Here is a 23,187-nt window from a genome sequence, read left to right as displayed (position 1 = left end):
TGCATTCCAAGGAATCAAAAAGGGCAAGATGTGAGGCAGGGCCCAAAAGAGAGAGCAATACTCCCTAAGCTGTGAATGAAGGCCTTAGAGGTTGTCAAAGAATCAGATTTAGCCAATGAAAGACCTTGTATAATGAACGATGCCTAGTTTGTGGCTGGCTTTAGAGTCCAATGAAATGGGGTTTTCCCCCAAGAAGATCATGGCTTGACTAATCGTGAGACCCAGGAGTTTGAATGACTGAACTTCCTCAAGAGGATTGTTAAGAAAGTAGATGGGAGGGTTTACCAGACAGTCCTTTTGGAGAGAGATTGTGAGAGTGTGAGAGTTGTCAGGATTGAAAGACATATTTCAAGTGTTTGACCAACTTGTGATTTTTTATCAAGGTCTGAAGAGAGGGAAGAGGAAGCAGCCTGCCTGTCTGAAGGATGATGGATGTCACAGCAGAGGGTGAAGTCATCAGCAAATAGATAGAGGATTTTCCAGAGTCAGAGAGATCATTGATGAAGATCAAGAATAGGACTGGGCCAAGAACACTGCCTTGGGGTACTCCAGCCTTGCCAGGGAAAGGAGATGAAAGGATTCCTTTGAGTGCCACATGTTGGCTACGAGAGTTGAGGAAGTCAGTAATCCATGTGTGGAGTTGGCCTTGGATGTCATGAGCAGACAGTTTGGAAGGCAAGGCAGAATGCCAGTCTGTATCAAAAGCATGCGATATGTCCGGATCTCATGTCTGATATTGAGAGCCTCCGTCCATTGTTAGTTGAGTCAAAGCAGCGTGTACACGGTGAAGTGACGTGGTCTGAAACCAAATTGCTGATCGAAGATGAGGTTGTTGGAGAAAACGAAGGATTTCACATCAACTGCGATGATAGATTCCATGACTTTGCTCATGATTGGAAGGAAGCTGATTAGACCATTGAGGAGGAGATCAGTTTTTGCGCATTTTTTTATATAATGCAGTGATGTTGGTGGATTTCCAGCAGATGAAAGATGACCTAGGGCCGAGGACAAATGACAGTGTGACAAAGGCAGAGAGAGGATGTGCAAGAGCAGCAGAGCAGGTTTTCAGGACACTGAACTGATGCCATCCGGTCCAGTATCAGGGCAGAGTTGGGGGTGGAAAGAACCTCCTTCACCTTCTCCGGTGCAAAAGACACAGAATTCAAGAGCAGTTGGGTATGACAGCGTCGGGAGGGTATAGAGAATGATGGGCTGGGGACACAAGATTTGGAAGCAAACACAGAATTGAATTGAAGCATTTGGCGTTCTCCCAAGTGGAGTCAGTTGTGGTGCCATTTGAAGAGAGGGAAGGGATTGAGGGGGAGCATACACAAGATACAGACTTGACAAGGCACCACCAAGTCTTTGAAGAGAGAGACAGGTTTGAGAGTTCACCCTTCAAGTTGGACAAATGTTGTTTTCTGTTTTTTCTTAGAGTGGACACAAACTTCTTCTGTGCTTTGTGGAATGATCTGAGGTTGTCTTAAGTCAGATTTGCCTTCCAGGAAGAGAAGGCTTGATGTTTGAAGGCAACTGCCTCAGCGCAGGATTCTGTGTACAAGGGGCGAGAGGATCAGTTTGATAACTGCAGACGAGATGGTATAAATATGTACATAATGGAAAGCAAGCTTGTGTGGAAGGCCACCCATGCAGTGTTAATATCTGGGGGGGGGGGTGGAAATGAAGGACCTGTCTTCTCATGAGAGGGCATCATGTAGTCCCTGGCAGTCAGCTTGGGTGAACTGCCAGGCTATACGATGCTCTCTAACAATAGCCAAAGAGATGTTGACTCCCACAAGCACACGATCAGATGAACCTATTTGGGTGGAAGAGGAACAGCAGACTCATGGATCACATTTTTAGAAAAATTCTTCATTACCAAGTCCAGAATGGAGGACGTGCCATTGGGAGAAATCAGGGTTGTGAAAGTTCACTTATTGGGAGAAGCCCGTATTTGCATGTCACACTTGATTTTTGTGCCGTACCGCTTACAGGCAAGCACTCTAGATATCAAAAACTCCATTCAGAGTAATTGTTGAAGAGGATTGTTGAGTAACTGGTGTCCCTTTAAGTTGAAAAGGTTACAGGTTCCAACTCAATCACGTCAAAACAATAAAAAGGCAAATCAAATGTATTTTATAATGGAAACGTGATTTGTTTTCCCTTCCCAACACGTAGCCAATGTAGTCTGTAGATTCTCAGAGTGCACTCGAGAGCATCTACAATCCCAAAGCTTCCGGAGTCCTAAAGCGGGCTCCAGACCACACGCTTTGCGGCTTCATGCTCACAGCATCGAGGAACGTATGTACCCATTCCTTTAATTTCTAGATCCCCCACCCCATTTTTCAATAAATCCTGGATTTGCCCCTGCCAGGAAGCATGTTGTAGAAGATCCTAAATGACCTATATTGATAACCTTAGCAATGGCAGAACTTGAAGAAGAATGTCAACTCATGGAAATTTGTAAACAGTGAGAAACCATCATAACCGGGTAAGACGACATTTAATGATGGTAGTTTTGGCTTAATCACAAGCTGCCTGGAGAGGATTTTTTTTTTTTTTTTTTTTTTTTTTTTTTTATACCTTGGTCGAGGCTCGTATGAGAGCTAACACACAACTCACAGCAAGGAGGCATGAGACAAGAGGGGCGGGAGTGGAAGGGACAAAACATTGGGGAACAGACACAGGTGAACTGTGGAAGGGAGAGGGATGGGGATGGGACGGGGAACATGGCGAGGGGAAGATGGACATTAAAGGGACTTTCAGGAAGGAAAGCAGGAGAATTGAAGGAAGTGGGCTTGGGTGGATTATCGGGGGTAGAAAAGATCGAGGATTTGGATGGGGGAAGATAAGAGGTGGTGGTGAACAGCTGTTTTGAAAGCCTGAAGGGAAGAATGGGAAAGAATAGAGTGAGGAAGTTTATTCCAAAGGTGGGAAAAAGAGGAATGAAAGAGTGAAGATGAGCAGTGATTCGTGATTTTGGTAGTTTTACCAGAAGGGGGTTGTTGGCGGACCTTGAGCGCCCTGTGGAAATGTGGTTGGGACAAATCGCAGAGAGAGCAGGGGGGCAAGGCTGGAGAGGAGTCGGTAGAAGACAGAAAGACCACCGACCAACCTGCGGTGATTGAGTGAGAGGCCCAAAGACTCAGCTTCATTGCGGGAGATGCCAATGATCTTAAAAGCCCTGGTTTCGACAGCGTGAAGTCGAGAAAGGTGGGAGGCAGGAGCACCAGCCCAGAGGGGAGAGCAGTACTCCATCAGGCTACGGACAAAAGCTTTGTAAGTGGTCAGGAGCTCAAGAGGGCCGAGGAAGGACTTTGCACGACGGAGGATTCCCAGTCGGCGACTGGCTTTTGAGGCAAGGTTGGAAATGTGACTTTCCCAGGAAAGGTCATGGCAGATAGTGAGACCCAGAAGCTTGAAAGAAAAGACTTCTTCCAGAGGATTGTTGAGAAAGTGGATGGGGGGGTTTTGTAAACGGTCCTTTCGAAGAGACATAGTGAGAGTGTGAGATTTGTCTGGATTGAAAGACATGTTCCACGTGTTGGACCAGTTTGTGATTTTATCCAGATCTGCAGTGAGCGAAGAAGCTGCTGCTTGCCGGTCTGAGGGATGACAGATGGTACGGCAGAGGGTTGAGTCATCGGCAAAGAGAAATAGAGGATTTTCCAGAGAGTCCGAGAGATCATTGATGAAAACCAGAAAAAGAACAGGGCCCAGAACGCTACCTTGAGGAACTCCAGCCTGCACAGGAAGAGGGGATTGTGCAGGATTGTGGTGGGCCTCCTTTTCAATCCCAGTGGTGAGGATATACCTGAAATAATGCTTCGTTGGCATTCCATGATCTTGACCTGGTAATGATGAAGTTTATCAAAATCAGTATAAAGTTGTGTCACTTCAAGTGAAATGTAAAGATGATGAAATTCCAAACACGAGCTCTTGTGGATGCCATTGCCATTCATGTACAGCCTGTGGCTGCTGGTTGCATCATTTTCTTGGGGAGCAGCTATGCCGTTGATGCAATGCCCTGTATTACCAGTACAATCTAATCCAATCAACTGGGAACATACTCTGTGTAGAGTGTCGGTGTTGCCTAAGCAGTCTCCTGGGCTATTGGGCACAATCCTGGACAGGTCACCACTGCGGTGCAGGGTACTTGAATGGCTCAATAATCTCAGCAAGCTGGTACTCATTTTGCCAACCTCGGAAGGATGGCAGGCTGAGTCAACCACATCTGGTATTTGAACTAATTTGAAGGATTTGAACTCAGGACCCCAGGATCTTAAAGCCAGCCACCTTAATCATGAAGCCAACCCCAGGCTTCTGTTGCAGATCTTCACTGTACACAGACCCTGTACACAGACCTTGTACGTGGACTGGAAAGAAAACAAAGTTGTTGGTGTGTTGCATGTGTTCTTCATTAAAGTTTCATCTTGCACATGATTTTCCTCCATTTATCCTTGCTTTGCTTCTCTGCCTCTCATTTATGGATTAAATTGCTTTTGTTACTGCAAGGGGGTTCTTGCACCGTTTCCCCCTTTTCAAAAACTATTTTCCTCTTGCTTTTCAAGTTGACCAGTTGAGCGGTACAACCTCAACCTATGCTGATACTGGGATGCCAGGTTTAAGTCCCTTGGACTGTAATTTATGGATAATGCAAGGCACTAATTTGTCCACTGAACATGGAAATAGAGAGGTGGGTTTGTTTGTTGAGCCTTCTGGACTGATTTGGTGAGACTGAGATTTGCCAGGATTGAAGGACATGTTCCATTTATCAGACAAGCATCTAATCAATTCCAGATGGGTAAAGAGTAACACAGTTGTTAGTCCGGTAGATATGTAGATTATGAGGCCAAGATGTTCACTTCCGGAAGAAAGCATGAAAATTTGTATATAGGGGTTTTTGAGTATGCTGAATCCATTTCTAACCGGATCCACGCTGGCAAACCAAGGGATCACACTCAAAAATCAAGAAATCCAAGATGGCCGCCCTGCGTATTGCCGATTTTGATATTTTGTCAGAACTTTGGTTCTATTTGACATAAAAACATGATCTTGGTGCCGATTTATAGGTTTTTAGGGTCAAAGAATTCAATGAGATGCCTTAAAATACCATAAAATGTGATTGGAACAAAATCCAAGATGGCTGTCCTCTGTAGGTAATGCAAATATCAATCTCGTATTTTTTTTTCTGTTTGGCATAGAACATGATCTTATGGCTAAATACAGGTTTTTAGGGACAAGAAATTCAATTACGTAGCTTAAATTACATTGTATTCAGAACAAGATCCACAAAAGTCATCAAAACACTTCACACATAGGGTGAACAATTTCATGAATTAATGCTTTATTTTTGTTTACTTCTCAGGAAGACCATACATGTATATCATTTCATTATTCTAATGTTTTATTTTGTTTTCAGAACTTGCCATTAATCTGATGGTTTGTTTTATTTTCAGAATTGGTCATTAATCTGACAATTTGTTTCATTTTCAGAACATTAATCTGATTAGGCTACATATTGTATGACTAAAACTGAAATATTTGATGTAGATATGTCAGTTATATAAATATAACAGATTTCACTTTCTTTTCAGGAAAGATGGTGACCATTCCAAGGTGCATGCCTACCTGTAACTAACCTGACGTATAATAGACTAATATGGCAACCAAGAAAATAAAGCTGGACAGTGCTTCTGATGTGGTTTTGCCCGAAACAGATTGGACACTTTGTGCCCTATGTCAAAAACGTTCATCGGAACCGCTGAGAGACCCATCTCAATCCAAGGATGCCCATCAGTCCCGAGCTTATGATACAATAGCTGAACATATCCAGGAGCTACACTCACTTGGTGCCCTGCCAATGGACATAAATTTGTCACGTTTGGATGACGGCCAAGGTATAGCTGCAACTCTTTCCCAGCACAATGCAAAATGGCACAAAACATGCCACATGAAGTTTAGCAAAGAGAAAATTGAGCGTGCCCGCAAGAAGATAGCCAAAGTAAGAGAGACTGAGACTTCTCCACTCAAAGGCAGACTACGAGGGGCATTCCCTGGTTCCTCCATTCAAACTGACAAAAGCCTGTCCTGCTTCTTTTGTGACGACAAAGTGGAGGAAGGTTATCATAGAGCTGCTACAGCACCGATAGACGCAAATGTTCGAAAAATGGCAACAGAGCTTCGTGATACCCGACTGCTTGCCGAGCTGTCCTCAGGTGATATGACCGCAATAGATGCTGTATACCACAAACAGTGTTTGACTGCCTTATGCAATAGACACCGCACACTTGTCAGGAAAGAGGCTCAGAAGGAAGATCCACATCTAACTCCTGAGTCTATAGCCTTTGCCGAATTGGTATCCTACATCGAAGGGTCTCGACAAGAAGAAAAGCACGCTGAACACATTTTTAAGCTGTCAAGCCTTGTACGACTCTACAGGTCACGACTTTAGCAACTTGGTAGTGATATGCCAGAGCGCACAAACTCAACTCGTTTGAAAGAAAAGCTTCTTGCACAAATTCCTGACTTGAAAGCGCATAAAAGCAAGTACGAGGTCGTGCTGACATTCAAGGATGATGTTGGAGAAACATTGTTGGAGGCAAAGAAATGGGACTGTGAGAGTGATGCTGTTGTTCTTATGAGAGCTGCTAATATAATCAGGAATGAGATATTTCAGAAGCACTATACGTTCACAGGATCACTGACAGACGAGCAGTATGATGACAACACGGCCTCCTTGATGGCGTTAGTTCAGATGGTACTTGGCGGTACAAACATAAAAAAATCAGATGGAAAACAACCATGTTGTGAAAACAGCTGCAATATCCATAGTTGAATTAATTACATTCAACACAATCAAAAGTAGTAGAAGAGAAGCCACTACTCCAACGACTCGGCACAGCCTGGAACGTGAAACTAGACTCCCTCTGTACATTGGGTTGCTGATCCACAATAAGACCCGAAAGCGTGACTTGATCGACACCCTTTTTGAGAAAGGGTTGTCTGTATCTTATGACCGAGTGCAACAGATAGCAACTGATGTAGCAAACAGTGCATTGGCCTCTTTTGAAGATGTTGGAGTTGTGTACCCCAAAGTCCTGAGAAAGGATCTTTTCACAACAGGCAATCTGGACAACATCGACCACAATCCTTCATCCATTTCAGTGCAAACTGCATTCCATGGAACCGCCATCTCTCTCACACAGCATGTTACTAAGGCCAAAAAAAAAAAATGTTGCATTGGCGTAACGGGTCACTGAAAAATAGGGTAGGTCGGTCGGGATCTTTTTTTTTTTTTTTTTTCCTAATAAATCCCTCCCAAAATCTCCCCCGGCTCGAGTACTACCCTTTTTGTCGGCGGGTTCTGTCCGAAACACTTCCGGGTTTTTGCGATCGCGATCGCAATCAACAAGATACTTGAAAACGATAGCAAAACAACAAAAATAGCAATAATTTTTTTATTTTTTTTTTTATTTTTTCGGCAAAATTTTTCGATAGCAAAAAAAAAAAAAAAAAAAAAAACGTAGGGTCGGCGGAATTTTTAGGGTCGGGCGGGTTACGCCAATGCAACATTTTTTTTTTTTTGGCCTAATGAATGTGCAGGCACAGAGCTTCAGAAGACCCCTATCATTGACAAGAACATGCCAAGAACAAGGAAGATGAAGCCAATTATGGAGTCATACATGACTGCCCCACCGGCTGCTTTCCCAGATGATAGCCCTACTCCACACAAGACAGAGGGACAAGCTGTTCCAGAAAAGTCTCCAGTTGATTCAGACGACATGCAGTTAGCTTGGGCAAGCTCAGTTGAAAATCTTTTGAAGAAACCTGAACTGAATGCAGATGATGATATTTCTTGGTCGGCACATTTCGCAGCATCACAAGATTCATGCTTGTCACAACTTGTCAGCCCAAGTATAGATGTGGTCCAGATCTTGCTGTAGTTGGGAGTGTTGCCACATTAAATTGGATGTGATACTAAACACGGAGGATATTGAGAAACAACTCTATGCCTGATTTAGAGCAGAAAGAAAATTCTAAAGAAAGCAATGTTGCTGGGCACAGATGTTATGAACTTGTTTGTGGTTAGGTTAATGTTGATTGGCCGACCCATTAGAGGAGCCACGTGAGTGAGATCACATGACCTGGGTTATAAAAGGAAGATTTTTTTTCCCCCCTGAGGGAGAGTGACGTTGAAAGAGAAGTCAGGCCTGGGTGTCGAAACTCGACTCGGACCAGAATGACTGGGTAACAGCGGATTGCGCTGATGGATTGAGTCGAGCAGACCCATGAGTGAAACAAGGTGAACTGGTGGTGAATGCTCTGGTAGTGGTTCAGCGTTTCACCGAACGGACTGTCTCGTCATCCCGTTTTTATCATCACCTGAAGCGAGAGTTCACCCTCAACTGTGGAGAGTAAGGAGTCTCATGCAGTCCATTGTAAAAACATGAGAGTAGAAGGATTGGTCGGTGCATTTATACTGATGGTTAATCCCGAGTCAGTACCGCATAGCGTGGAATGAACGTCGTCTCTCTTGCGAACTCCCTGTGGTTTGTGTTCTTCTGCCGTCGACATTTTGTGGATTTCTTCCCTCAACGTCCGCCCCCTGGTGACGTTCGAGAATTGTGCTGTTGCTTTTCAAAGACCTTGGATTTACCTCAATAATTGCTCAACATTAACTGTCCAGCGACTGTAACGTCACGCACTGCTACACGCTGTTGTGGGCCATATCCCAAGAACCGCTAACTTGTTCCTGTCTAATTAATTAAATCGGATAAATTGGTATTTATTGTCAATCGTGTTTGACTTATTACTGCCAGTGATTTGATTTCGCTGTTGTGAGATCAGAATTGTGCAGTATTGAAATTTGTGGCTGGGTAACCTCTTTCTCTGCACTTCGTATTTTTGATTCTATAATATAATTGGGGGCTTGTCCAAAGATAGACATTTATATCGAGAATTGTTACTTCTGAACTACCAGAATACTTGTTTCACATTTTTTGATAAATGTCAGTTATTGGTCAAACAAGTTGACACATTCTGGTTTCCTTTTCTATGTTTTCATTTCTGTGTTTCTGCAAGTGCATACCATGGCTAACCAAACCGAACTTGGTTCGATAAGAGTGACCTATCATTGAGAGATCCGAGATGTGTAACAGTTAAGTAAAGTAGATTTGTGGGCTGTATTCGATAATTATATTGGGACGAGTGTGGCAGTCAGTATGAGAAATTGAGAAACTGTTGTTGTCATTGCTGGCTGAATGGGCTTTGAGCTGTTAGTTACGAAAACTAGTTATGGTGCAGTAGAAGTAGCCAGAATATAATCTGAAGAAAGACAGGTCAGATTAAGGTTATAATTTGAGGAAAGAGAAAAAGAAAGAATTTGAGTTCAGAAAATTAGAAATGCTATTTTGCATGCATTTTTCGCAAGAGGCTCGGCCAGATTTGGATAGATCTGATTGGGGTTCAGAATTGGACAAAGCCAAAAACATTAGGCTCATTCCCAAATTTAGTGAGAGTGAAGTGGAGAAATATTTCCTGTATTTTGAGAAGACGTCTTCAGTGGCTAGTAAGATACCGGAGAAGTAGCACAGGAGGATTAGTATAGCGATGGAAAAAAAAATGCAGAAAGCTGATTTTTTCAGGGATAGTTCTCTGATATCTCCTGAGTAAATGTGCATAAAATCCCGAAAAATCCCGTTTGTGCTAAACGCGTGGGAACGCGAAATCCAAGATGGCCACCGTTTCGCGAATTCCGTCAGCCGGAAATCAGCTCATATCACATATGGTCATGTAATACATGATCTTAGGGGTTTTAAGGTATGAGGAATTCATTCCCGATGTTATTTTTCCATATAAACCATCATTTATGCCATCAAAATGGATATCATGGCCCTTTTTTAAATAAAGAAAGGTCATGACATGTGAGCGGTTGAACAAAATAAATTTTGTACAAATGTTTGTGAACATTGTTGGCAATGGCAATAAATGTGAACGTCGTGTACTTAGCTTATCACATGGTATAACAGCTGCTGCTCGCCCAAGATCGTTTGGATCGCCTATTTTGTTGGCGATAGCTGTGTACATCAACACTAATCTTGAGTGTCGTGAGCTTGTCGATATGCTAAGTAACATATCTTTTGCGGATGACTAGCGAGAGGTGTTGCGACTTTATGATGCATTACTTCCGACAACAGAGGAGTATGACTGGGAGGGATCGCTTCTTAACTTTGCTCTCGATAATGCTGACATTGATATCCGTACTTTGACTGGGCACAATACTTGGCATGCATTGGGCGGTATTGCATGCAAAACTCCAGCTGGCGACTACGTTGAGCCTGAGGTACCCCACTCAACCAGAACCAGGAGCTCTATCAATGTTGGAAAGTTTGGAGAAATAGCCCTTAAACGGTACAGAAAACCAGCAGTTCCTGGTCTGAAGCGGGTATTGATTGGACCACTATTACCCCCAAACCCTAATCCCCCTGGTCTAAAGGCAGCAATTAAGCTGGATGACATGTGGCTGGCAAGCTATTTTGTGACTGATGATATAGTTTATTGTCCATCATGGGGTGGCTTTAATCAAACCGTTTGCCAGGGAAAGTTTGAAGTTAGTAGAATTGACATCCTCCCGTTTGTTAATCATGAACCCACTCAGCCAGATACACTGAACTCTGCCCTTTCCTTTGTACAAAACTGCTAAATGAAGTACAAGCTGGGTGCAGTTCCAGTGACCTTTGACCAGCCCCTGTATATAAAGGCTGCTGATATAGTCACGTCATCTCCTGACCTCACAAACATTTTCGTTAGGCTAGGTCGGTTCCATTTAGTCATGTCCTATTTAGGGTCTGTGGGTCATATTATGAGTGACAGTGGACTGAGAAACCAGTGGGAAACTGTTTATGCACATAACTCAGTAAATCATATGCTCACAGGCCATGCAGATGCTCGAGCATTGCGTGCTCACATGCTATCAGCAGCTTCCCTTGTTGCTCACTTGCTTGAAACCCCAAACTGATTGAGTGGAGTAAACCTGAAAAAGGTAAAATCCCTACACGACATGCTGCTCAAACACACGTGTCTCCCAGAAGTTCTTGCCGAAGAACATGCCGTCACACAGCTCTCGCAGATAATGGACGATCTCCAGCAGGACGAAGCTTTGAGCAGCAGGACAGGGAAGTTATGGATTGAATACCTAAAAATGGTTAGAATTCTACTGCTTTTCATCCGTGCAGAGCGCAGTGGAGATTGGGAGCTGCATTTACATTTTATCACCAAAATGATACCCGTTCTCCATGCTGGTGGGCATACTGCGTATGCAAAGTCATCCAGACTTTATCTGGATCAAATGAAGCAGTTGAAGACGAAAATGGGCAAGAAAGAATTTGGCAAGTACACATCAGAGGGATACTGGACCGTCCGGAGAAGTAACCGCTTCTGGTCTGGGAATTTCACAGACCAAACAATCGAACATGTACTGATGAGGATGCTTAAGTCTCGAGGAGGTCTAGCCCATGGTCGTGGTGTCACACTGAGCACCGAATCAAAAATGGTGCACATAATTCCACAAACTGTTCCAATTTGTGAATCTCTGGAGGTCTTCAGTGGTGTGCACTCCAACACAACCGATCAGCACAAGGACCTACGCCCTGCCTCAACAGCCCATGATGGTCTTCACTTGACGAGGTTTAAAGATCACCTTGCCCAGCATTCACCATTCATCTACCAGGGTGAATACAAGGACAGGTTAGTCTGCATTTCCACAGGCATTGTTGCTCCCGCAACAGCCAATGCAGATCGTGCGATTGCACTGGGGGAGTTGGCTGCTAATGAACTCACTGGCAAGAACTATGGAGATGCCAAGCTCAAGAGGAACGATAAAGTGATATCCATCGTGCTGCCACCAATAGTGCTGAAGTCCATGTGTGCCATGTGAAGATTGATCCCATTTCCCTCTTCCTTCGTGTCACGTGTGTCATACGTAAACGTGAAGAAATGAAAGTTCACCTCATATATGAGTTCACCAAGCACCCGCCATCCCTTTTTGAGAGTGCTGTTATGCGTAAGACTGCCAAAAGTGTACTCACAGATGCCCTGAAATCCTATGTTAACCCTATGTGTGCCGGAGAGTTTCAAAATGCTCTCCATGTTGTTGATGGAGGACATCTGTTACATAGTGTACTGTGGCCCAAGCACGATACATATAATGATGTTATCAATGAATATGTTTCATATGTAGTCAACAACCATGGAAATGAAGCTATTGTGTGTTTTGATGGCTATGGTGAACGCTCTATGTCCACTTAGTTTGCCGAGCAATGCCGTCGCATAACTGGCAAAAATGTATCTCCGGATATTGTGTTTGAACTTGAAATGTCGGTGGCTTGTAGCCAGCCTTCTTTTCTTGGCAGCCACAAGAACAAAGCTAGATTTATCTCTGCTCTGATGGCTTCTTTAACCCGTAATGGTATAACATGCCGACAAAGCCAAGCAGATGCAGATTTCCTCATTTGTAACTCAGCTATCGAGCTTGCCGAGGGATGTGATCGTCCAGTTATTCTGGTGGGAAAAGATAGACTTATTGGTTATGCTGATCGACAGATCTTGTCCAAACTTGTACATGCAATATGCAAATAATGCCATTTATAGCACAAACTGTATCAGAGAGGCTTTGCATGTGAGTGTTAGGGACCATCTGCATGTCTCCCATGTTATCACAGGGTGTGATACTGTTTCTGCAATGTACAAAGTGGGTAAAAAGACAGCCTTAAATGTGTTACAGAATAAGGACTGCAAATTCCTTGATATTTTCAAGGCAAATGACGCTACTCATGAACAAATTGCCAGGGCTGGGGAAATGTTTGTCTTAAAGTTATATAATGCGAATGAGACGTGTGTCCCTTGACAACTGCCGATTTTTATCATACCTGCAAATGATGAAAAAGACTCGAAAGAAGAAATCCTCATCTTCTGCATCATTTCAACTTGAGAGCTTACCTCCCACATCTGCAGCTATGAGATATCATGCTTATCGGGCCTACTATGCTGTGCAGGAATGGTTGGGCAACTCCTTACAGGCAATTGACTGGGGTTGGGAATGCACTGATGACATGCTCATCCCAATCTACACAGACAGACCACCTGCATCTGATTCTGTATTACGCATGGTGTAATGTGGGTGTAAAACCGGTTGCGGGAAACAGTGTTCATGCCACAAAGCTGGTCTAGACTGTTCAGCCATGTGCTCGACATGCATTGGGCAGAACTGCACTAATGCATGTCCACTTGATGGTAACAACAGTGACAATGAATAAAGTTAAATGGAATCATTTGATATGATAAGAAAGCACTATCAATTTCATTTTTAACTTTTTCAAATTCTCTGGCAAAGTTATCATCAATGTACATATGCTTGTGTGTGCATCCTTCCATTTTCCTTTTAAAATAGTATAACTGTGTTTGAATAAGATTATAATGGGAGAAGTCATGATAATTCCAACACTATTTTCATTTCACATGTGACCTCATCAAATTCTCATTTGGAAATGTTATTTCACATAAGATTTTCATGAGTTCTCATGTAATTCTCATGCTTGTGAGTTACCATGAGAACAGTTGGTGTGGGTTCTAATGGAAATATAGTATAATGTGTAATTCTATAATGCATCAGAAACATTGAAAAGAATATATTACAGTAGTATTGGTGTCATGATGGACTAATCTATGTTGAAGATGACTGACAGATCATTGCCGATGCCTTTTTTTGTAATAAATTTACCAAAATTTCGATTTAGAGGGTTATAATGCCTTTGGAATTTAAAAAGGACATCACTAATGAATTCCTCAAACCTTAAAACCCCTAAAATCACGTATTACATGACCATGTGATATTAGCTGATTTCCGGTTGACGGAATGAGCGAAACGGCGGCCATCTTGGATTTCGCGTTCACACGCGTTGAGCACAAACGGGATTTTTCGGGATTTTATGCACTTTTACTCAGGAGATGTCAGAGAACTATCCCTGAAAAAAAATCTGCTTTCTGCATTTTTTTTTTCCCATGTTTCTAGGTGTTCTTCACTTAATGCTCCTGGGCTAAAGTTTACTCCAACCGATGTTTGTAGGTAGAGCACAGGAAGTGTTTTTGTTTCTGTCAGATAAACAGTCTGAAGATGATGAGATTGTGAAAAAGGCTGTTATCAGCCGATGAGTTTGTATCTGAAGCTTATCGACAGAAGTTCACTTCTGCCTCCAAGCCTACAAGTGTGGTGACTATAAATGCACTTCTTGCCTTTGTAACGAATGCAGCTACACCATGCGGTTGATTGACTGATAATAACCACAACCATCCTCATTCCGAGTAATTAATGCTACTTCAACCATTTAGACATTGTTTCTTTGATCCCCATTGAACCTAGTTTTACCAAGACTATTTGGTGCCACACCTGACACGGTGTTACCTACCAAAAATGCATTTAGCTCGTGTCCGATTAAAAATTGGGGTTGCACTACATTCTGAGCAGAGTGTTTCTGGTTGATTGCAAACTGAGCATCTATGAGCAGATCTTTTTTTTCAGAAGTCTTTGACTGGCACAACTGATGACACTTCCCCATGACTTCACAGATGATTCAAAGAATGCAAATAAAGTGACAATAATTGGTCAGATATTATCATTCTCAACTTCATGTGAAAGGGATGCAGATCTTTTCTCCTGTTCCTTTGTTGAGCATGCTTGGTGTCGGCTTCATGGCTCGAGTGGTGGGCTTGGGATCCTCGGGTCCTGAGTTCAAATCCCACTTGGCTGTTGAATTAATACCAGGTGGGGTTGACTCAGCCTGCCATCCTTCTGAGGTTGGCAAAATGAGTACCAGCTTGCTGGTATCCAGTGTCAGAGTGGCGACCCGTCCAGGATTGTGCCAAATAGCCCAGGAGACTGCTTAGGCAGCACCAACGCTCTGCACAGAGTATGGTCCCGATTTATGGATGGATTTGTTGAGTGATCACTTTGTTTGGGAGATGGCATCCTGATTTTAACCTTTAAATGGAGGTAGTTAACTGTTGCAGCTTCTTTAGGTGGGTTCTTCATTCTCAGGTGGACCCGTTGATGTTTGTGACGCATGAACTCCCAGCCATGCTATTTGAACCTGGTAATGATAATGATGTAGGAGTGGGGTATATCTCTGGCCAAGAGGTGGTACAAAACAGTGGTGTACATTTATATTGCTGTGTGTCTGTCTGTACACAGTACATTGTAGAAGACTCCTTTTTGGCTGTCAGATATGGCCTTCTTCTGTACGACTTCACATAATGGTGTGGTGTTATAACCAAACAACAGAGAGCATCTTTCCGAAGCAGACAAGATTGTTTTCTCAAAGATTATGTCACAGTTTCTTTTTTGAGGGATGCCTGTTTCTGTGATGGGTAGGTTTTAGGTTCGAGGTGAGGTGACTAATCCTTATTCTTTGACTCCCGGATGCAGACTCAGTCTATCAATCATGCCCATGACCATCACCAGGTGGGGGTGGCTCGTCAGGTGCGAAAGCACTCCCCTTTTATCGGTGAGAAAAAATTCAACTAAAACTCCTTATTCTAAAATTAAATCAAATTCAAATAAAAATTTGACCTTTCTGAAGTAATTAAATGCTCACAAGCCTCCAAAATAATCCAAAGTGCAGGAAATGAAGTCGAGAATTAAAATATTTTCCAATGGGATTGGGAGGTGGCTCCAGCCCCCCCCTTAACATGATGCACTTTTAGCACTTGGGTCAGGGATAGTCAACAATTTACACTTTTACATTTGCACCCATCCTCCCCCCTTTGAAAATCCTGGTGATGGGCCTGCTTCCCTACATAATTTGGCCAACTCAATCAATGGTGTTGCCCTCAAGCCAATAATGGTGGAGAACAATCAAGTAACCAAACCAGGAATGCATTTTAAACTTTTACCCTTTTCAGCACCTTTTCCAGATTTTCTTCCACGTGGTGGAGAACTCACACAATATTATTGATAGCATTATTCCCCATGCCTGGTGATTGCTTAATGGTTAGGGTGGTGGGCTTGGGATCCTAGGGTCCTGAGTGCGAATCCTGCTTTCTATTGAATTAATACCAGGTGGGGTTGACTCAGCCCGTCATCCTTCTGAGGTCGGCAAAATGAGTACCAGCTTGCTGGGATGATTGAGCCATTCGAGTATCCTTCGTCGGAGTGGTGACTTATCCAGGATTGTGCCCAATAGCCCAGGAGACTGCTTTGGCAGCACCGACGCTCCATACAGAGTATGGTCCCAATGGATGGATTATTACCCCATGCCTTCTTTCCTGTAAACACATCCTGAGGTCGTCATCGTTGGTGAAAGCAGGAATTCCAAAAATAATGTTATATTTGTGTGGGATCCACGGTGGTGAGTAAAGTGCAGACCTTGGCATGGACCATGTACTCATATCGGATATGGAAATAATTTTCCTTGTAATGAGGACTTTCATGTTACGGTGAAGTCATCCTGTTTTGTGGGTCGGAGGAAGGTGGTGTTGAGTGCTATTGAGAGGTTAGATTAAAGATGTCTCATGATCTGTCGTTCCTGTTAAACCAGTAAGGGCCAGTCAAGGTAAAGTGAAGGGACCCCCGAATGTCTCAGCACAGGCTGGAGGACATGATGTCACCACCGGTGCAGTCAATGTCATCATCTGGGGTGGGGCCCCTGGCAGAACTCTCCCACTACTACAACAACACAACGGTGTTATTGGCCAGACCAGTTGCCATTAGCCAGTGGTGACCACAACATTTGTTCCAACAGTGGGAAGGCGCCATCTGACGGGCCGTGCTACATCACATGAAGGCAAGAGGAATCAGGAGGAGGAAAGGGGGGGTGACTATTTCATCACAAGAGAAGTACCATTTTCTCGTTTTCACCTGAGCCTCTGCTTTTTTTTGTCAGGGACGCTTCGCTGGGCCACGATCTCTGCCTGCGTGTGCTGCCCTGTGCTGCCCCTTTCTTGAGATGTTTCCTTGTGGACATTTGTGCTCTAACAGCTCGTTGCCTGATTAGTCTGTGAAGGGATTGCTTCGGCGTTTTACAGCTAGCTCCTCACCTGAGTTGTTATTACCGGTCACAGCAGGGGCATAAAAGTGACTATATTCCAAACAACACAAATTTAAACAATCAAAGACAACAATGACTGGAAAAACTGCATCTTACCTCATCTCGATCTGGCAACAGCTTAGTAAGCTCCAAAAGTTTTTCTGCTCCTAGTTCCTCTCCTCGACAAGCTTTCACATCTCCCACAATACACTCCACAGACCTAGAGGATGATAATAGGATACTCAGATTTTTTTGGCCTTATAAATTTCTGGTATAACTACATTTATAGGACTGAATGGAAGATTCTTTGCAAGCAGCTACGAGAGCAGAAATATTTGGACCCTCCTCAAATCAAGAATGCAGAGTCGAGGCAAGAAAATGGAGATGAGGATGGAAATCAGTTGAAGCGATTGTGCAAGCTAAGCAGGAAAAAAAATAACAAAAATCTGATCAACCATTCATTGAATTGTCTGTGGGAGGGTCACAGGACAACAGGACATGAACACCAGAGTCTTGTAGTCTATTACAGACCTGTGGCAATTGACTCCTCTGGGAGGGCATTTAAGGTCCAAGCACAATCAAGACGATTATTACACATATACTTGCAGTCAATAATTACACATGCCACCTCCACCCCCCCCCCCATATCCCCTGCCAGGCCACCATTATTATTCACAATATATATGTATACCCATTCTGAAAAATGAAGGACACCAGCTCATATTCTCTTGAAAGAGTGAGACCATGAGTACACGTATTTGAAACAACAAAATGGAGGTGAGACAATTGTGTTTATGCGTTGCCCCCTTCAAAGAATGGCATACTCCAAAATGCTGAACCATGTTCCCGTCATCAAAATCTAACCTTCAATTTAGCACATTTTAACAAGGACCTTCACAAACATAGAATAAGGGGCCCTGGGTCTTTGCTTGTGAAGACCCTTATTTTAATGATATCGCTTATATTATTGTTTTAATACGGGCCTTCACAAGCAAAGAAAGTGATTTCACAGCAGCATTAAGAGGTTAAACCATCTTTAATTAAGGGGTTTGAAGTTAGGCTATCTTTAATTGAAACATTAGACATGCAACCATTTTTATTGAAGAGGTTCGAAGTTGGGTTATCTTTCATGAACAGGTTTGAAGTGAAGCTATCTTTAATGAACAGGTTAGAAGTTAAGCTCTCATTAATTAAGAGGTTAGAAGTTAAGCTATCTTGAAATAAAAGGTTAGTAGTTAGGCTATCTTTAATTAAAAGGTTCAAAGTTATGCCATCATTACTTAAAAGATTAGACATTCAGCCATCTTTAAATAAGACGTTAGAAGTTAGTCTATCTTTAATTATGAGGTTTGTAGTTAGGCTACCTTTAATTAAAAGATTAGACATGCAGCCATTTTTAGCGAAGAGGTTCGAAGTTGGGCCATCTTTAATGAACAGGTTTGAAGTGAAGCTATCTTTAATTAAGAGGTTGGAAGTTCAGCTATTTTTAATTAAAAGGTTAGAAGTTAAGCTATCTTTAATTAAGAGGTTAGAAGTTAAGCTGTCTTTAATTAAAAGGTAAGTAGTTAGGCTATCTTTAATTAAAAGGTTCAAAGTTACGCCATCATTACTTCAAAGATTAGACATTCAGCCATCTTTAAATAAGACGTTAGAAGTTAGGCTATCTTTAATTAAAAGATTAGACATTCAGCCATATTTAATGAAGAGGTTAGAAGTTAAGCTATCTTTAAATAAGACGTTAGAAGTTAGGCTATCTTTAATTAAAAGATTAGACATTCAGCCATATTTAATTAAGAGGTTAGAAGTTAAGCTATCCTTAAATAAGACGTTAGAAGTTAGGCTATCTTTAATTAAAAGATTAGACATTCAGCCATATTTAATTAAGAGGTTAGAAGTTGAACCATCATAATGAAATCACCTTTCTCTCCACCGTCTCCTGCGTTGAAGTTCCTTTTAAGGGAACTCATGTTATTGTTATTAATAATAAAATATGTAACTTGCTCCAAAATTTAGGCCAATTTTAAAGGTGGGGAGGGTGGGGGGGGCAAGTTACCCCTGCTTATACTGTATTGCGTGTTGTTTTTAATGATTAATGCAACTTGGCCATTTTATTGAAAAAAATCTCGTCTATGGAGAAGGAAGAGGAGGGGGGGGGTGGGGACTATGTCATCACTATTTCATCATCATGAAGTCAGCACTATTTAATCATCATGAAGTCATCACTATTTCATCATCATGAGGTCCAAGGAACTATTTTCTATTGTGTCTGTCTGTCTCCCTCTCTCTCATGTTATTGAGACAGAAGGTCCAAAGAAGGCTAAACTACTTCCCTTCAAATGTGAATAAGCTGGCATTTGTTCCATGCCGTTGCTTCGTACTGGTAAAATTAATTATTTAGTTGCCAACGAAACGGAGTGTAATTCTATTGTATTAAAGATACGATTAAGACTAGCATGGAGAATTGAGAAATCAGGGCTGATTGCAAACAACACATTCATGACAAATAATTGCATTTATTTTTCTTTTCGTGTTTTTTGAAGAGAAATAGGAAATACTGCAACCGACGCCCCAATACCCACTCTCGACCGACATCTCATCTCGCAACCAACACCCCATACCCACTCTCCACCGACACCTCACCTCACAACCAACACCCCATACCCCCTCTCCACCAACAACCCATATCCTCTCTCCTCTGCCACCCTATAGCACATGATTATCCACTCCAATAATATCCTCATCATGAATTTATGATAAATAAAGAGCTCTACCATTGTGTTAAAATTAGAAGACGTCCCAGGGGTCTTCTAAGAACCGCTATGGCTGCAAAATGAACACGTTTCCAATCTTGTACTCTGGACATACAAACATGGAAGGCCAAAGCGGGGCAGAGCGGTTTTCAACTACATCGGCTGTTCAAAGAAGGATACGGGCCTGGAAACAGAGGAACAACACAAAGCAATACTTGCTCGAGAGAACTCGAAGCTGAGGATCAATGACATCTGAGTTCGGCCAATGAGCCAACCTAAGAAGAAGAAATACGATTCAGGACCTTCAGAAAGTATTCACACCGCTCGACTTTTATCACATTTTGTTCTGTTCCAGCCTCAATTTAAAATGGATTAAATTGAGATTTTTTTTGTCACAACACAAAATACCCCGTAATGATAAAATGAAAACGTGTTTTTAGAAATTTTTATAAATTAATTAAAAATGAAAAGCTGAAATGTCCCGCATCAATAAGTGTTCAACCCCTTTGCTATGACACTCCAAATTGATCTTAGGTGCATCCAGATTCCTTTGATCATCCTTGAGATGTCTCCACAACTTGATTGGAGTCCACCTGTGGCCAATTCAATTGATTGGACATGATTTAGAAAGAAACACACCTTTCTATATGAGGTCTCACAGTTGACAGTGTATGTCAGAGCAGAAACTCTACCATGAAGTCCAAGGAACTGTCCGTAGAACTCAGAGATAGAATTGTGAGGAGGCATCGATGTGGGGAAGGGTACAAAACAATTTCTTGAATGTTGAAAGTTCCCAAGAGCACAGTGAGCTCCATCATTAGGAAATGGAAAGAATATGGAACGACCCAGACTCTACCTAGAGCTGGCCGTCCGACCAAACAGGACCTTGATCAGGGAGGTGACCAAGAACCCAATGACCACTCTGACAGAACTACAGAGATCCTTGGCTGAGATGGGAGAACATGCCGGAAGGACAACAATCCCTGCAGCACTTCACAAATCTCGGCTTTATGGGAGAGTGACCAGACGGAAGCTTCTCCTGAGAAAAAGTCACATGTCTCCTGTGTATATGTGTATCATGTGCACCATCATGTCTCCTGTATATCTTGTGTATATCATGTTTATATCATGTGCACCATGTCTACTGTATATCATGTGTATATCATGTGCACCATAATGTCTCCTGTATATCCTGTGTATATCATGTATATAGCATGTGTATTGTCTATCATGTGCACCATCATGTCTACTGTACATCATGTGTATATCATGTATATTGTCTATCCTGTGTTTATCATGTCAACTGTATATCCTGTGTATATTATGTGTATCTCTTCTGTGTATATGTATATATCGTGTGCACCATCATGTCTCCTGTACATCCTGTGTATATCATGTATATTGTCTATCCTGTGTTTATCATGTCGACTGTATATCCTGTGTATATCATATGTATATCTACTGTGTATATGTATATATCATGTGCACAATGATGTCTACTGTATATCATGTGTATATCCTGTGTATATCATGTGTATATCATGTATACTGTCTATCCTGTGTTTATCATGTCGACTGTATATCCTGTGTATATCATGTGTATCTCTACTGTGTATATGTATATATCATGTGCACCATCATGTCTCCTGTATATCCTGTGTATATCATGTTTATATCATGTGTATTGTCTATCATGTGCACCATGTCTACTGTATATCATGTGTATATGATGTGTATATCATGTGTATATGTGTATATCCTGTGTACATCATGTGCACCATATATTATATGTATATGATGTGCACCCCCCTTTTCGTTCAGCTACTTGCACACCCTATTTGTTTGTAAACGTTTTCAGATATCTTGCTAGATATCGTTTATGGCCCCATCAATTGTGAAGAATCAATAAAAAAAATTCTCAGATCCGGATCCGGATTCGAATTTTCACCAAAACTGAATCAATTCTTCCTCATCACACCCAACCTGCCCACCAAATTTCGTCCGAATCCGTCCACAACTTTTTGAGATATCCTGCACACAGACAAACAGACAGACAGACAGACAGAAAGACAGGGGAGAAAACCTCCGCCCACATTGGGTGACGGAGGTAAATATCAAATGAAAAGGAAAACAATCATTTTCGCCGTGGCAGTTGTTTAACAAGTGTGTTGTGAGGAGCTTCTCAGAATTTCTCAGTTTGCAGACTCTGATAGGGATGGTGATGGTAAAGCATGTTCACTGATGATGCACACCAAATATAAATACCACGTTCAAGCTATAGAAACATGATGAGACACTGGAAAGGTCGAATGTTCCAAATGTGCCCTTGTTGTGTAATCTTGAAAGATGTGAGCATCTCATCCCAACCCTTTAACCTCAGTGAAGAAAACGCGATTTTCCATCTTCCAACCTTCCTGTGCCACAGAATGAAAAGCCCCCAATTCTGTGCTCTATGGTCTACGCAGCAAGGCGGAATAAAGTAAATTTAAAAACCTCATTCGTAGTTCGAAGCGCATTGGAAAGCAGAGCTTGGCATCCGATCCCACCGAACGGAACGTGAGAAAAATGAGAATGGCACCGCGTCTGGCGCCGACCTGTCCGAACACAAGGCTGGGTGGGACTTTGAAAGATTCTTTAACTCAAGAATTCCTTTCATCCAAAACTGAGCCTCTATCAGCACATGGTACCCACCAAAAACAAGCACAAGCTGGGTTCGTTCACTTTGATGCAAAGCATTTGCATCATCTTTCCAATCTCGCCCGAGCTTGTAGATCGAAGCGACGGCCTTTGAACTCGACCCAAAGGATCTTAAACCCCTCTTTAGCATCCAGAGAAATGAGAAGTTCCAAAAAAAAAACAACATAAGGTGCTCACTTGTACACCAGTTGAAGGGTCGTGGAGCCTTGGAAAAGTCATTTGAGATCACTTCATCGTTTTGTTATCAAATTCGATTGCAAACAATTTGACACCGAAAACTCGGAGGAAATATGGAATTAAAGTGTCAAAACAAGCATTCCTTCAGCCAACGTGAGTGCAACAAGTTCATCGTTGTATTTGCTTATAAAATTATTGTTTACAACATTGCCTTGAACTTAGAAAAACAATGTGCAGCAAAATGCTGAACTCAAAATCATTGCAATCTCACCTGTTGAAGATGTCACTCAAGCCAATATCACAAGAGTGCCCAAAAGGTAAAATCAAGAACCTCTTGGCCAGGTAGTAGAGAGTGATTTTCTGTTTTGCATGTTAACGTTGCCACTACGTTAATTTCTTGCAAAACCTCAAATTGATGTCTCATTATCATCCACAGATCATCTTTATTCCACATCAGTCAAATTGGCAAAGCATAAGTATCC

The 23,187-nt window shown here is 42.3% G+C and overlaps 1 protein-coding gene across 1 annotated transcript in view; it reads right to left on the bottom strand.

Annotated features, from left to right (window-relative positions):
* Nucleotides 1-23,187, bottom strand: part of FHDC1 (FH2 domain containing 1) — a 194,306-nt gene that overhangs the window by 94,565 nt on the left and 76,554 nt on the right. Inside the window, exon 4 of the mRNA XM_085864539.1 lies at nt 17,199-17,301. Coding sequence (XP_085720665.1) covers nt 17,199-17,301 — 103 coding nt within the window. The remainder of the gene's footprint in view (nt 1-17,198; nt 17,302-23,187) is intronic.

Source organism: Eptatretus burgeri, chromosome 18, assembly GCF_056783735.1.
Source record: "Eptatretus burgeri isolate ZD-2024b chromosome 18, Ebu_testis_v1, whole genome shotgun sequence".
Taxonomy (NCBI): domain Eukaryota; kingdom Metazoa; phylum Chordata; class Myxini; order Myxiniformes; family Myxinidae; genus Eptatretus; species Eptatretus burgeri.
This window is presented reverse-complemented; position numbering and strand designations above follow the sequence as displayed.